General features: G+C 37.4%; 1 protein-coding gene across 1 annotated transcript in view; it reads right to left on the minus strand.

Moving 5' to 3' along the window:
• LOC138704263 (uncharacterized) overlaps positions 1-17,197 on the minus strand; it is a 103,626-nt gene that overhangs the window by 67,503 nt on the left and 18,926 nt on the right. Inside the window, exons 5-6 of the mRNA XM_069832135.1 lie at positions 9,376-9,639; positions 2,751-2,932 (exon numbers count right to left, since the gene is read on the minus strand). Coding sequence (XP_069688236.1) covers positions 2,751-2,932; positions 9,376-9,639 — 446 coding nt within the window. The remainder of the gene's footprint in view (positions 1-2,750; positions 2,933-9,375; positions 9,640-17,197) is intronic.

Below are 17,197 nucleotides of genomic sequence, written 5' to 3' on the forward strand. Positions count from 1 at the left end.
GTTTTGGTAAGTTGTAAACTTGTGTAATAGAAAGTTAATGTTGAATTAAGTGCAGAAGGTTTGACAGAAAATGAATCTGATGTTCATTTTCCAACTTTTTGATGTAATTTAACGTATAATGAAGGTCGATAATAAATCACACCTTGCCATTTGTATTTATCGCCATTAAATTATAAGCTTATTTTTTTACCGGTACATAATTTTATTTTTACTTCAATTTTTATTGTACCTGAGTTTTTGAATGTACTTCAGTCCCACACCCTCTACTAGTAAACTTCCAATCGTACTCACACAGAACCAAGACCGCGTATGCAGTCAAAGTCGCCTTACGGTCATAGTAAATAGTACTAAGTTAATGAGTGTAGTACGTTCCAGAAATATGTTCACGTTTTCCAGTGACGAAAGAGCTTTCAATATTGAATTATATTTTCGCACAGGTACTGTTGTCCGTTTGCCTACGTCGCATCCCGGTTTCCCTCACCCGCTTTTGCTCGCCCCTCTGTAAAGGTTAGTGGCTGGACTGTCTTAGCTCTTTTCTGAAAACATTACTTTCTGTTAAGAATTGGACGTATACGTAATATTATACAACTGTTTAAAATAACTTAAATAAAAGGGCCTCGTTAAGTAATTAACTGTCACGTGCTTTTTCCTCTTTCTAAGATCCTGCGACAAAACCACCTGGATGGACAGTAGATAGCATGTCAGAGTAATTTTATCTTTTCGGATCGGGCAGAAATGAAGACTGAATTTACAGTACGTAAGGTACTCTTTTATACAGTGGGTACAGAATTATTTCAACATGAGTTTCTAGTAGGCCTACGAAGGACGAAACTGTTAATTGGAATTAGGTACAATAGTCTATAATGCGATAATATGCACAAAAGAACTGAAGCCTGTATCGAAATGAACGGCCACCTTTTCAAAAATGTGTTTAAATATTCATACTTAATTACTTACTTACTTACTTGCTTACTTACTTACTCACTTACTTACTTACTGGCTTTTAAGAAACCCGCAGGTTCATTGCTGTCCTCACATCAGTCCGCCATTGGTCCCTATCCTGTGCAAGATTAATCCAGTCTCTATCATCATATCCCACCTCCCTCAAATCCATTATAATATTATCCTCCCATCTACGTCTCGGCCTCCCCAAAGGTCTTTTTCCCTCCGGCGTCCCAGCTAACACACTATATGCATTTCTGGATTCGCCCATACGTGCTACATACCCTGCCCATCTCAAACGTCTGGATTTAATGTTCCTAATTATGTCAGGTGAAGAATACAATGCGTGCAGTTCTGCGTTGTGTAACTTTCTCCATTCTCCTGTAACTTCATCCGTCTTAGCCCCAAATATTTTCCTAAGCACCTTATTCTCAAACACAATCTATGTTCCTCTCTCAAAGTGAGAGTCCAAGTTTCACAACCATACAGAACAACCGGTAATATAACTGTTTTATAAATTCTAACTTTCAGATTTTTTGACAGCAGACTGGATGATAAAAGCTTCTCAACCGAATAATAACAGGCATTTCCCATATTTATTCTGTGTTTAATTACCTCCCGAGTATCATTTATATTTGTTACTGTTGCTCCAAGATATTTGAATTTTTCCACCTCTTCAAAGGATAAATTTCCTATTTTTATATTTCCATTTCGTACAATATTTTGGTCACGAGACATAATCATATACTTTCTCTTTTCGGGATTTACTTCCAAACCTATCTCTTTACTTGCTTCAAGTAAAATTCCCGTGTTTTCCCCTAATAGTTTGTGGATTTTCTCCTAACATATTCACGTCATCCGCATAGACAAGCAGCTGATGTAACCCGTTCAATTCCAAACCCTCTCTGTTATCCTGGACTTTCCTAATGGCATACTGTAGAGCAAAGTTAAATAGTAAAGGTGATAGTGCATCTCCTTGCTTTAGCCCGCAGTGAATTGGAAACGCATCTGATAGAAACTGACCTATACGGACTCTGCTGCACGTTTCACTGAGACACATTTTAATTAATCGAACTAGTTTTTTGGGAATACCAAATTCAATAAGAATATCATATAAAACTTCTCTCTTAACTGCTGTGGTCGTGCCAGAGAATCAGTCCCATTTCGAGGCTCATTTGAAGGTTTCGTAACAAGCTGTTTTTTAGGGTGATGGATTGTTAGCCCTTCGCCCAACCCCCAAGCTGGAGGACCACCCCTAATCGGCTGTCCACGACTGCTTATTCAATACATTCACAGCTACCCTCCATATCTGGAGGCCGTCTCCTCGATCCGCAACCTGAGGACGCGCCATGCCGTGGTGATAGGGACCCACAATACATGGGTTTGAAAGCATAAGTGAAACAAATGTCTAACGCTATCACCATATTCTTTTATTACACATAAGTCGCTGTAACTTGCTTTCTTTTTTTTCTGTATTGTAATATTTAACTTGCTGTCATGTTAATTGCGGTTCAGTGAGAAATAAAGTTTTAAGTCTGATAACGACTGGAATAATGTAAGAGAAAGAGTTTTTTGTTTTGTTTAAACTTGTACTCTTACATGAATTAAAGTAACATGGTTGATGAAGTATTTCTTAAAGTTATTGTCAAGCTATCGTCTTTGCCTGCACTGTTTTCTTGGTCATGTTTGTTGTGGTTGGTCAAGTCTATAGTAATTTATAAACACATTAAAATAGTAAAGTGCACGTTTATTGCAACTGTCTACAACATGTATATTACATGTTTAAAGAGCTAAGATAATTAATTCTATCCAGACGTGACGTCAGATCTGCGCCTGGTGAAGGACAGAGGCAACTCGTCCCTCGGAGCAAGGAGGAAAGACTTGTTGTCGAACACTAGTGGCACAGGGGTGTCCTTGCAGGGTGCCACCTCGTAGTGGGATAGAACATGGATCAGGCCCGTCTTGGTGGATATCAAAGCAAACCGCATTCCTGCGAAACAGTCGAGTAAAACTAGAATTAGTCCATGAGCTGTGGACGTCAGTAAATTGAATTAGCTGTGCAGCGAAATGCAATCGCCTATTCATTATTTAAACAACGAAGATTATCACTAGACTTCGTTGAATTGCCATACGCAGCATGCAATCAGTTTGCCGATGTACGGTAGTATAGAAGAGGTGAGCGACCGCCCGGTCTTGTAGTATAAGCAGTTCATGTTAAGAGTTGTGACCGGTTCAAATAGAGCAGCTACAGCCAATGTATACCTATGTAAGCACTTGTTTTTGCATTACTGTGGTTAGAATAGTCAAAGCTTAACATTTGTTCAGTGCAGACAAGAATTCAATCAAACATACTACAATGAGAGTGTTGCTGTTCCAAATAATTGCCCCTGGAATACCCTTACCCCCGCAGCCAGTCTTGACCCGTTGGGGAACGTGGTTGAATGCTGTTAATTATGCAGAACATTACGGCAAAATAATGGAGGTAATTGATACATTGGATAGCACAGACAGTTCCGCTGTTGCAGCTGTAAAATCATTGCCTTCTGAACAGCTATTGGAAGATATTCTGTTCATTGATTCTAATTTTAAAATCGTGTCCAAAAGCATCACCCTGCTGGAATTGTTCAAACTACAACTCTCAGACGCCCTTAATATTGTGTAAAGTATCACAAACCGTTATCTAAAATAACAATTCACTAATTTCAGAAAAAAGTGAAATGTAAGTCGAGAAATGTTATTGCTAAAAATTCTGCCTATTCACAACTTCGTATTATAAATGATGTACTATCAGATTACGACAAGACGTCTAAAGTTGGTGTACTAAAAAGTAGTGACTTTCCGTTCTCGTATTGTTGAACGTACATTTCCCAGAATAAAAACTGTTTGAGTGACGATCGGAGGAGTTTACTTTGCAGTCGCTCAAAATGTATGTAACTATTCACTGCAATGCACATATTCAAAGATGATGTGAGTATATTACATTAAATTTTAAGAGTTAATATGTCTCACTACAAAATAATAGTGTATTTACATGTTTAGACATTTCCTTCTTCAATGATCATTCATTACATTTCTTGAATGCAGGATACAGGTTTTATTGTAACCGCAGTATATTGCTCAGTGTTTACATCAGAGGCATACTCCATCCGTTGCACGCCCCCTTCTCATACAGTCTATACCGCGAGCGTAGTAAACCTTACGATTCTCGTGGCAATTCCACGAAGTCTAATTATTACATTCGAGGCTTATTGTGAGATTTGAAAGCAGTTATGAAATTACTGCCCAACGGTTTGTCGGCCCGAATGGGTAGAATTGGTGGGGTTCCCACCTATACAGCATTTCCTCTGTATATAATGTTGTGGTTATACCGCCAATACTCTAACCCCAGAGCCTCATCTGTAGAAGCAGGTTGAGGATGGGATTTGGATAGGATAGGTTATAGAACATTATGAACCTTCCCTAGTACAGAGCCATACTAGAATTCGCCTATACAAGACCTTGGCGAGACCTGTACTTTGTTACGGCAGTGAGGCATGGACATTGAGGAAGAAAGACGAAAGCAGAATAACGGCTAATGAAATGAAATTTATGAGATATACAGCGGGATATACGAAATGGGATCACAAACGCAATGAAGATGTAATGGAAGAATTACAACTTGAATCTGTAATTAATCACGTAAAACATTATCAGAACAACTTGATAAACCATCTGCATCGCATGCATAGAGATAGAATCCCAGAAGTCATGCTCCACTATCGTCCAAACGGGAAGAGATCTCTCGGTCGTCCAAAGAAGCGCTGGATTGAAAATTCAACTGTGAGATCGTAACAGGCCATTTGGCCAAATACTTGAAGGGAAGAAGAAGAAGAAAAAGAAGATTATTACAAAGAGACAACTGATGATTTCGATGAAAACTTACATAAAAAAAATTGTATACAATTATATTTAACAGAATGCAGTGGTACAGTGGTAGAACAGAGAATTCAATCCAAACCAAGAAATTCAGCGAGTAATTGAGAATTACGTTAACAGGTATGGGTTTTACAACCATTTTAAGTAACCGGTGATTATGAATGGTGCACAAAAATTACATTTTAACCACGGTTACTGTTAAATAATGGTTTCGTAACCTATGGTTACTGCGTTTTTAACCCAGGTTGATGCACTGATTTCAGATGTTTGAAATTTCTCAGACGTTAGGGAATTATCTTTTAGGCGCAAGAAACCTAGGTGTTCCTTAACGTCAGAAAAATTAAGTCTTAACACAGTGTTGCTAAACTCAAAATCTTCCTTATACTGGTGACAGACTACAGTCACTAATCGCGATCCGGTTTGTAGTGTGTCACCGTCCCGATCGCGATCAGGAGCTAAATCCTGTTTCCAGAACAAGATAATCGCGCTGAGGCACGGCCCAGTGGACGAAAGTAACATTTTAGTAATCTTTGGTTTCGAATCACCTTGATTTATATTATTTAGGAAGTCGTGATAGCTTCTGCTGTTCAATTTTTTTACCCCTTCCATTGTATTATATGAAACAGAAACGAAAATGAATGGCTAGAAAATGAATTTGGCTACTGTTAGACGTAGTGGAGAAATTTAATGCAGATGTGAGAAAAATAAAAAGAAATATATTAACAAATGACAGACGATTTATTCATATATATAGCAATAGAAGACTGCTAAAAATGTTTCATTTCAATAAATAATGGATTACAAACTGGAACTGGTTTCTTTTCAGATTTTCAATTTTAGTCTCCATTACGACGCTATCGTTGAGGTTACGGTTGATTTTAAAAATATGTTTTATTACAAAATAATATAAATTTTATAGGTTATAGAATCTCTTTTCAAAATAATATAAATAATAATGATATAAATTGTATCAGTTTACATTGTAAAGCATATAACAATTTTAACAAATAAATTCCCATATCAAGCTGCAAGAAACAACAAAAGAAAAAAAAAACAATGAACAAACATAAAAAAGTATGAACTTTAGGTGTTGTCCAGGAGGGAAACAAACATATACGTATGTACAGCTGTCAAAAGAAAAAGTGGCCGCTCTCCTGAATCAAAGTTCCCTTCGGGTATCTTCGCTACAATTCGGAGACAGGCGATGTTACATGTTGTTGGACCACGTTGCCTGATATCTACAGTTATAATTGAAGTATACTGTGTGTTATTCGATAGCATAATGGTAGCGTTCAGGCCTCTTATTCATGAGGTCCTGCGTTCGACTACAACCTCGTGCTTTTTATGTCCTTTTTTGTTCTGTTTTTGAGAGAGACAAACTAGACATAATGGCTCCTTTCTTTTTTATGATTATTTTAGTAATTAACATCAGGTTCATTAATATATTATGCCATGACTTTATCATTATCATTATGATATTGTGGCTGCAAATGGAAAGAAAAAAGATTTTATTCTCAATAAAATATCTTTCGTGGCATAAACAAAAACAAATTTACTGGCGTCGGCCTTAAAACATTCAAACAATTAAGCGTTCAAAAAACAAAACAAAAAACCACAATTCAATATTTAGTCTATCTTCCTCTTATCTCGATCATCTTGCAGTCGAGTGGGCATGGAATTGACTAGTCTTTGCAAATAGCGACTGTTCTGAGACACGATATTCCAGGCATTCTGAACATACACACATAAATGTTCTGTCCATGGGCAGGTCTTACATTGCAAACCCAGCAATCTCCAATCTTTCCTATTTTCTGCCTTCCTCTTAGTCTCCGCATATGATCCACATATCCTAATGTTGTCTATTATTCTTTTCAACCAGAGACCCAACCAATTCCTTTTTCTCTTTCTAATCAGTTTCAGCATCATTCTTTCTTCACTCACTTTTTCAAACACAATTTTATTTCTTATTCTGTCTGTCCACTTTACACGCACCGTTCTTCTCCACATCCACATTTCAAATGCTTCAATTCGTTTCTCTTCATTTCGTCGTAATGTCCATGTTCTTTCCCCATACAATGCCACACTCCACACAAAGCACTTCACTAGTCTCTTCCTTAGTTCTTTTTCCAGAGGTCCGCAGAAGATCCTTCTTCTTCTATTAAAAGCTTCCTTTGTTCATGTTTGCAATTTTCTTGGGAAGGATAGGCCTAAATGCGGTAACATCCCGTTGCTTTCCGCACACCACTATCTCTTTCGCATCTTATAAAATTCCAAGGGGCCCAAGCGTGGAGATGAGGAGAGTGGATTTGACTAATTGGGCCCTCCGGACTTCACCGAAAGTCACGGCAAGGGTTAAATATTAATTCTATCAGGATGTTTGACCCGGTCAGAGACCGGGAAATCTCAATTAGCCTTTGCCCCCCGCATCCTGGACTAGCTTCTACGAATCATCAGAAGATCTTAGAGTGTGATTGGGCCAATTTTTCCGAAAATATTTCCACACTTTTGCCCTCGTAGCTCAGCGGACGAACGTCGGAATTTAGATGTCAACGTCTCAGGTTCAATTCCTCGTTACTCCTTTTCATTTTATTGTGGTTCAAGATAGTATAATGTAATAATACAAAAAGAAAAACTAATACCAGTATTATGCAACTGGATTTTTCCAAACCTAATATTAAATTTATGTTATTTATATCGCTAAAGAACGATTACAATATAAATAACTTGAATATTATTTATACAGTATCACTAAAGAACGATAACAGAATATAAATGATAACTTGAATATTATTTAAATCGCTAAAGAACGATAACAATATAAAAAACGCGAATATTATTCATATCGGAATTTCACAGATTTATTACAGATGTATTTAAGAAATACTCTCACTCTGAGAGAGGAACATAGGTTAAGGGTGTTTGAGAATAAGGTGCTTAGGAAAATATTTGGGGCTAAGCGGGATGAAGTTACAGGAGAATGGAGAAAGTTACACAACACAGAACTGCACGCATTGTATTCTTCACCTGACATAATTAGGAACTTGAAATCCAGACGTTTGAGATGGGCAGGGCATGTAGCACGTATGGGCGAATCCAGAAATGCATATAGAGTGTTAGTTGGGAGACCGGAGGGAAAAAGACCTTTAGGGAGGCCGAGACGTAGATGGGAGGATAATATTAAAATGGATTTGAGGGAGGTGGGGTATGATGATAGAGACTGGATTAATCTTGCACAGGATAGGGACCGCTGGCGGGCTTATGTGAGGGCGGCAATGAACCTTCGGGTTCCTTAAAAGCCATTTGTAAGTAAGTAAGTAAGTATTTAAGAAATTGTAGAAGAATAGTAATTAGTAACAGTGTCCTATTTATTCTTCTTGGAGCCAAATTTGTAACTTTTAAAAGTGTGGTTACTATGTTGAAGTGTATGTGTTGTAACGGATGCTTGATTTGTTATGTATGTGAGTCAGTTATGGGATGCTTGATGTCGTCGCAATGTCGTAATTATAGTTTGATTGTGTTTGTGTGACTCTTGTGTATTAATTTATTATTTATGGTACGGAAAGCTGCATCTTTGTGTTATAGAAGTGTTACGTATGTGTGTTGTTAATGTTTTTGTATGTTACAAATTGATACCTGATATTTCTTTTGCAATCGCAATGCCTAATTTACGGATTGTTTATGTTTTGTTTACATCGCGTAAGATAATTTAATTTTCTTTTCCATTTCTCTTTATGCTTATCTTTTTTGTGTATAAAACTATAGCCCTAGCATACATATGTAAAATAGGGCTAACCCCCATTGGAAATACAATAATAATTATTATTCATATCGTTATAATACGATAACAGAATACAAATGATGACCTGAATTTTATTCATATCTCTAAAGAACGATAACAAAATATAAATAACGTGATATCCATAAAGAACGATAACTGGATATAAATGATAATTTGAATATCATTTACATCGCTAAAGAAAGATTAAAAAATAAAATGAAAACTTGAAGAAGGCCCGAACCCACAACCTTCGAATCATTAAACAAGCACTCTACCGCTGGTCTACGAGGTGCAGATACGGAATACTTTCATAGTTCCGGAACTGCTTGTACAAGCACATGCATCGTGTAACATCGCCGCGACCCGAAGTGGACTTTGAAAATATTCGCTGTTCACGAGTGCGGCCACTTTTTTTTTTGACAGCTGTACATAGAGAAAATTTTTTCCTCTATGGTAATTCAGCTTTTGACCAGACGGGACCAAGCGTGACATATTGTGTCATCAGATTTTCGGTAATCGCGATCGGGCCTGATCGCGATTAGTACTGTAGTCTGTCATCAGTATTACATGTGAAGCTATTTGTCTAGCGCCAGCTCTGAAACCGCGGCAGGAATGCGGCGTGGAACTCTAGACTGTACTTGCTGAGTCACGTCCTCCCGCTCCCCACTTCCTCATACGGCGTGGTTTCAGAGCTGGCGCTCGCCTGCCAGACTATATCTGTGACGAGATTTCTGTCTCACCGAGGCAGATGCGGGGTCCTTCTCCGAACGGAAGGTAGGTGTAGCTGGGACGTCTCTTCTTCTTCTCTTCCGTGAAGCGCTCCGGGTCGAATATCTCTGGATCTGGAAAGTACTTCGGGTCATTCTGTATTGCCATTATCGGGATAAAGACTCCGGTCCCTGCTGGCAGGGTTACCGTTCCCTTCCCGGACGGCGACGGCAGTTCGTAGTCTTTGAGGCATTTTCGATCCAGGAATGGAAGAATTGGATATTTGCGAAGAGTCTCTGCAAAAATAAGGAATACCGAAATATTTCAAATTTCATTTCGTAGATACAGTATCAATGGCTACATTTAATAATATGCAAACACTGTTTCAACTGAAGTTTTACTTTTATATTAGTATGAACCGAAACTACCCAAAATGTAATTAATTATTAATTTAGAAAGTTACAGTTCTGAGGACGGCTGTAGTAAATGTAGGCACTGTATGTAGGCTACTGAGTAGAAGTAATAAAACTGTGCAGTTATTCCTTGGGTAGAGTACATACAATAAAATTCTTAAACCATATTAGTCCCAAATTAATATTCTTCTCACTTGTCATAAAAAAATCTCCTAAATATTCAACACTCTTTACTCCATAACTATCCCCATGATTTTGAGTCTTATTCTTATCATTAGAGAAAATGATAAGGAATGATTTATACCAGTGGTCGTCAGCACTCGCTGAAATGGGTAAAGTGCAAGGAGTGTAACAAAATATGCTCCGTCGTGCAGAAGGTATAGGGAGACAGCATACCCGTCAGGAGCCACAGATGCACGCTAGTGCAATGTCATATCCGCTGGTAAGAGACGCTAGCCCGCATTGTGCTGATGATTGCTGATTTATACCTTTGTAGATATTTTAATAAAATAGAAGGTTTTCTTGCAAATTAAATAAAAAATTTAGGCCTAACACGTATCGTTACATCCTGCCATTAGGAAGTCTGACAACCTTATCGCAGTTACTAAGAGACAGAACGCTGCTATTCAGACCGAGTGCGCGTGTGCTTTCGTACGTGAGCCGGCGACACGCTGTTGTCAAACTACGCAGAATTTTCCAGCCTAATTTTCTAATTAACCATGCAATTAATTACAAAATACCTAATAGATTTTTATTGTATTCAATTTCCGTCTTCAATCTGCTCAGTTATATATATCTTTCGTATGATTATATACAAATGCGGTAGGCCTGGTCACTAATACCTCAATCGAGTCACTGCAGTCTACCTGTTAACTTCCCACTTCACCTTCCCCGGCTGAAACAGTAATGTTTTGTTCGGATACTAACAGACAGGAAGGTAAATTATGCTCAGTGACGGATTGTATAAGACAGGCATTATAGCTTTTACGAACTTTCGGCTCTCGCTGGGCGCCTAAAATCCACCACTGATGCGTCTTACTCTGCGTTTGATTCTAAGGCATACCTACACAAACACGAGAAACGGAGAGGAAGATATACGTCAGAAAGACTTGCTATAGGTAGAGGAGAGGGAAACGACCACCCAGCTATCTAGTGGAGTGCAGTGTGTAGGCCTATTCTCAGTAACTGTTTCACGTTGCTTACCTACTGCTACAGTACAGTATGAAGGAATCTTAAAGACGGAACATAACATTTAACATTTAACGATTTGCAGCTCGAACTTATTGATCTTCAATGTGACCTAAGAGCTAAAGATCGTTTGAATAATACTACTAGCCTGGTTGAGTTTTACAAGACTAAACATTAGCAATAATATCCACGACTACACAGGCTGGCTATGAAATGATTGCTATGTTTGGCTCAACATTTATATATGTGAGCAACTGTTTTCTATAATCAACTTTAATAAAGGCAGACATCGAACATCTGTAACTGATGTTTCATTACGATCAGTAGGTTACTGTTCCTTTCAGCTGCCAACAGCATAAAACCCCGTTTTGATGTACTGATAAATAAAAATATAACAACATGATATTGTACATTTAAGTAGCTATAGAATTTCTGTGAAATAAAATATTTCTTTATTAATTAATAATAGTCCAAGATAGTTTTGTAACACTGAACGGGAATTCATTTCATAAACACTCGTAATAGTACTTCCTTTTGTGTATATTTTGTACGAGATCACCCCTTCTTCCAGTCCACCCTTAGGCCTATACAGAGCGCAGCTAATATCTGCATTCCGCTCATGAGCTGTGAGCCGGCTCGGAGCACAAACCTTGTGCAGGCCTGTTCTAAGGCGATGTAAGCGAAAAAGATATAGGCGGGGGTTTCTCTCTTTCAGTGGCGTAGCCTGGTTTTCAGACTGGGGTATGTAACCCAGTTAATATAGTTTGAAAATGGAATTTCCCATATCTGTATCCAGAATAGCGTATATACCGAATACAATTGTATCATGTAGTATAAACACTGCATATATCTTCCTTGCTAATACAAATTTACAAGTATATTACGTACCTAGTAAAACATCGACAAATAATAGACACACTGAAAAGTGTTTTAATAAACTTAGTTTAGGACTATGCAGTAAAATATAAAATTAATAAACTCACGTTTATTATCCTTGGAGTTTTTTTTTACTTGGTTATATAACGACGCTGTAGCAACTACGAGGTTATTTAGGGTTGATGAAGTTGGTGATAGTGAAATGATATTTGGCGAGATGAGGCCGAGGATTCGCCGTAGATTGCCTGACATTTACCTTACGGTTGGGGAAAACCTCGGAAAAATCCCAACCAGGTAATCAGCGCAAGCGGGAATCGAACCCACGCCCGATTGCAACTTTGGATCGGCAAGCAAGCACCTTAGCCGACCGAGTTACGCCGGTGGCTCTCCTTGGAGTTTCCCCCAACATTTTTAGTCGTTTTTTCAAATATTATATGGTTACAAAAATAGTTATGTTTCTTGGCTGCCTTATAAATATTATTTAAATCTTCATAGCCATTGATATTTCAAACGGACTTTTCATTAGGAAAGAGAAGACAAGACCAGTAAAACAGTTTGTTTAAAGTTGTAAGAACCGCACAGCCGCGACTCACTTTCATAAATCTTTACATTAAAATGTCTTACACACTTTTTATGTTCGTAGTGATTTTCAGTACTGGTTTTGAAGGGCCTGCTTTAATTACGTCTTCTTTTTCACAGAACGTTAAAGTCTGGAAGCTCTTTACCTTCAACTTGTCGATTATACAACAATTTGTTTCCATATTTGATGCATTGCGACAATGAACACAAAACAATTTCCCTTTCACTCACTGCGTGACCTCTAGGATGTATATTGTCAGCGTACATATCTTGAGCCCATAAGCGTGTAACACAACGATCTTAACCTAAATAATTTATTTCAACACTAAACAATTAAGCTTTCAAAACAGTCTTCAGTGTTCACAAATGAAAAGAGTAACATTTTGGAACAAATAACTCACTCATCATTCTTTATAAGTCACTGGAAATAATATTACAACACAAGCATGACTACTGTATACGATAATATGTATTACAACGCTGTACATCCATGGAGTCTACGAGCATGCTCACCGCACGAGTTTCCTCGGGCTGACGACAGATGTCGTTGAGACGTTGCGAAGTGTTTTTAAACATCAAGCGGGCCGTGCCCATACAGTATAATTCTTACTAATGGTCGCGCCTTCTGTTGAAGGTGATTAAAACATAGTGCGAATTCAAAATCAGACATTCAGGGAAAACTTGATCGGTCCGAAAACGATTATATGTTACAATATTATAATTCATAATTCAGAGTCACCTTGAAGGAAATTGCAGGGTATGTAACACATCTCCCACATCCATGGACGCTACGCCCCTGCTCTCTTTCCTTTCTCTTCCCCTTCATGCCCAGGCTGAAATAAGGTGTTCATATGTGTCGTATAATGAAATAATTAGATTGTTGCGCACAAAGATTAAAATAAATGAAGATACAAAGATGTTTTATATATAAACAATAGCATATATTTCAACGTTAAGGCTCTTCTCCACTATTAAACATTTAACAGAAACATGATAAATATAACATGTTGAATTTAACATGTATATGGACATTTCAAGTCTCAATTGACTTAACATGTTAACTGAGTATGTTAACATGTTGGCGTGTTTTCCAGCAGCAGTGGAAAACATGTCAAATCAGTTCATTTGCTCGTGAAATATCGGTACAATTCGGCAAATTTCGTACAGTTTCCATAGCCATTAACTTTCGATTTTGTGGCGCATAACTAGGAGCACCTCTTTATACGATCCTTGGTATTGGCTGTAAGTTGTTCGAAGTAGTGGAGTGGACGAAAGAAAATATCGTTAAAATAAAATTGATTAATGCACTGATGGAAAAGCCTTGTTTGTGGGATATGGCTGCAAAATAATACAGAGACAAACCAAAGAAGGCCGACTGTTTTAGAGAACTGGAATTATTATTTAACTGTTCTCGAGAATACAATAGAGAGTTTTCGTATTCTCGTGGTTCGCTAAAAGTTAATGCTATGTTGACGTCAGTAATGGTCGTATTTGGTGACGTATGTTAACATTCGTAAAAGTTCGGAAAGAATCACACGATATTAGCCACTCCTTTAACATTTATCATGTCGTAGCTCCTATGATAGTCAATCAATTGCGCTGTAATTTTTTTAAATGAGGTGAAATGGCTGCTCTTAATTGTGTGTCTTCCTTTGATATGACAGGAAATATTTTTTGCGGCACTGTATTATTAAAATCGTGTTCTGACATTCTCAGAAAGATGAAAGAGTAATGGAACGGAGAAAAATTCTCTCCGGCGCCGGGATTTGAACCCGGGTTTTCAGCTCTACGTGCTGACGCTTTATCCACTAAGCCACACCGGACGTAGTGCAGAGGGCGGCTACTAGAGGGAACCCAACAGTTGGAACTTAAAACTGAGACGATTCTTCCGACGCCGGGGTGGAATCCGGTGTGGCTTAGTGGATAAAGCGTCAGCACGTAGAGCTGAAAACCCGGGTTGAAATCCCGGCGCCGGAGAGAATTTTTCTCCGTTCCATTACTCTTTCATCGTATTATGACGCAGAATATCTGCATGGAAATATCATATGTACTTCGGTACATTATAATAATATATATTCTCAGAAAGGTTTTGAATCCAAATCGATCTTGAACTTTAAACTCGTTTAGAATGTCTTCTGCATAGTGACTTTTACTAAGATATTGCCGCACCCACATCCTCATTTTCTTCATTTTCAAGGCCTCGTAACAAGCAATAGAGGCAATTACAAAAGCAAAATTATCATCTGAGTCCATTGTCCAAGGTTTTAAAATAAGACACTACCTACATTAAAATCTCATAGACTGTTTATGTTGAACTGCGCAAAGAAAGTCAAGTTTAACGTGTTTAACAGTGTGGACAAAGTGTTAAATGAAATTAGCATTGTTCAATCAACATGTTGGGATGTTAACAGTAAACAGTTTAACATTTAACACGTTGTTGGTAAGTGTTTATTAGTGGAGACGAGCCTTTAGATATTTTCGGTTATGCTACGTAGGGAGGAGTGAAAATTGTTTCGGAAGCAACCCTTCGAAGAACGTTTAGAGCTTAAGGAGAAATAGAAGGTGGGTGGGGTAGAACGAAGGTGAATAGTCACATTTGCCAATATTCTACTCAATACTATTGTTTTGTTATACACAAAAGTGTATTATCTAATTTCTGTATTTATTTAGTATTTTTATTTAAGTCAGTGAACTAATTACGTGCGCCTACTAATTTTGCTATGCATTCAAGTGTATTTATATATTTTTCGACCTTTTAAAAAACTATTAGGTTTTGTCTGTTAAGTTGTACGTGAAATTTCTGCAAAATAATATTAAATTTATCACAAAATAAAGCTGAGTTTTGATTGCCATACAAGGTTCTTCGCCTGACTGTACCTATAAGGGAGCGAGCAATAGGTCTACCTCATAAACTGATTGCGAATGTGTTATGTTTATATTTTTTTCAAGTTTCAATATATTTTATATGCAGCTAATAGTAGCGGGTAGAGCAGTGATGTCAAAGCAAGCGCTAAGTATGGAAAGAGGAAGGGTTGTGTATATGAATAAGCAACCTATTGGATTAAGAAAACAGTGTTGCACAGACTTCAAACGGAACGTGAAATTTTATGTCGTTATTTTTATATGGCTTCTTTCTGTTTAATATTATCTATATTGTCTGTAAAACAAAAGTACTAACACTGATTTCTTAATATTGCACTTGTGTTTTAAATCATAATAACATAATAGAGAGTTAAGAAGGAATATTCACTTAAATTCCATAGTGGTATAATATTATACTGTATTAAGTGGATGAAACACGTCATTCATAAAGAAAGTGATATTCCAAAGAAAGAGATTATGACATGATAAGTTGGAATTTATATTGATGGTATCTTTAGCCTTACAAAAGTAACCAATAAACTAATCAAAACAATATTACAGTACAAAGCAAAGTTACCTAGGTACTGTATCTGTTTTAAGTGTAACTAATATTACATAACAAACTCTTATTGCATTATGCTTTTAAGGTGATATTTGTGAGCAACTTCCTATCATCAGAATATTAAATTATTTTCTCGAAATGTGCTGAAGCTGTAGAGCTGACATTTTTACAACACATGGGCACGTATCTTTTGCTTATGATGTAACAGTAGTTGCTTTGTTAATTCATTTCCTTACAAACAATTTCCATGCGAATATTTTCAAAATTTTCAATACACTATCTTCAGTAATACGTATATACGGTATATTAGAGTTACGAAAACATTCTGTAAGGCTACTAAATAAATAGGCCTATACCTGAAAATTTCACTTTTCTATACGAAAAGTTGAGAAAATATTTCTTTTGAATAAAAATATCAAACTTGTGAAAAATGAGCATTAAAATTAAAACTTACATTCTTATAATGCACTTATACTTCTTAGGCAAATCTATGGATACAGTTTTAATAAGTTCTCTTCCCTTTATCCATTGAATCAGTGCTGTCCATCCCTGAATATAGCTCGATCAAGCGGCATATACCACCTCTTTCGTCTGTCTCTTTCCTTTCCGCTGTAAAGCGCTCTGGCTCGCCCGGACTCTAAAGCGCGCGCTTGCTCCTGTGGGCATCAATTGACATGCCTGGGGTAGAGTAATGAAATCCGAGCTCTATAATCATTAGTAACAGAAGGAATGCACTGTTTTACTTAACATAAACACAAACATAGTCTTTACAGAGCTAAGAGAAATCTTGAAATGCAGTCGAAAACTAGTACTAAGCGAATACCCGAACAGCTATTAGGACAGACACTGTTTGGGGATGAATGACCAGTTCTTTATAAATGTAATGTAAGAGTATAGAAAGACCGGCGTCATTCATAAGTTTAGTTTAGGTTATGTTAGATTAGGTAACGGTGGCTAGGGGGGTTAGGGATGACACTTTGCACGTCGGCCATACTTAACAGGTTTAGGAATTACTCCTCTCCTTATGAAGCCGCTAGAATACCGCAACCATTACTGAAATGACCTTGTTCTTAACTCAAACCGTTATATTAATAATCACCAGAGACTATAAGTTTAGGTATTATGAATCATTAAAATAGCCAGGCTAAAAGGCATCATGAATAGCTAAAATAGACAGGCAAAAGGGCATTATAAATAGCTGAAATACGCAATAAAAGGCAATTACAAAAACCTTGCACTAGACTCACAACCTTGCACTTTCTGCAAAAGGATTTCGGCAGCAAGAAAAGCTTTACATAAGTCGAATGCAAATTGAGATTTTCGACTCGATGTTGCAATTACTGTTGGACGCAAAGAAATCTTCTTTCCAGTAGC

The sequence above is a fragment of the Periplaneta americana genome, chromosome 8 (assembly GCF_040183065.1).
Source record: "Periplaneta americana isolate PAMFEO1 chromosome 8, P.americana_PAMFEO1_priV1, whole genome shotgun sequence".
Taxonomy (NCBI): Eukaryota; Metazoa; Arthropoda; class Insecta; order Blattodea; family Blattidae; genus Periplaneta; species Periplaneta americana.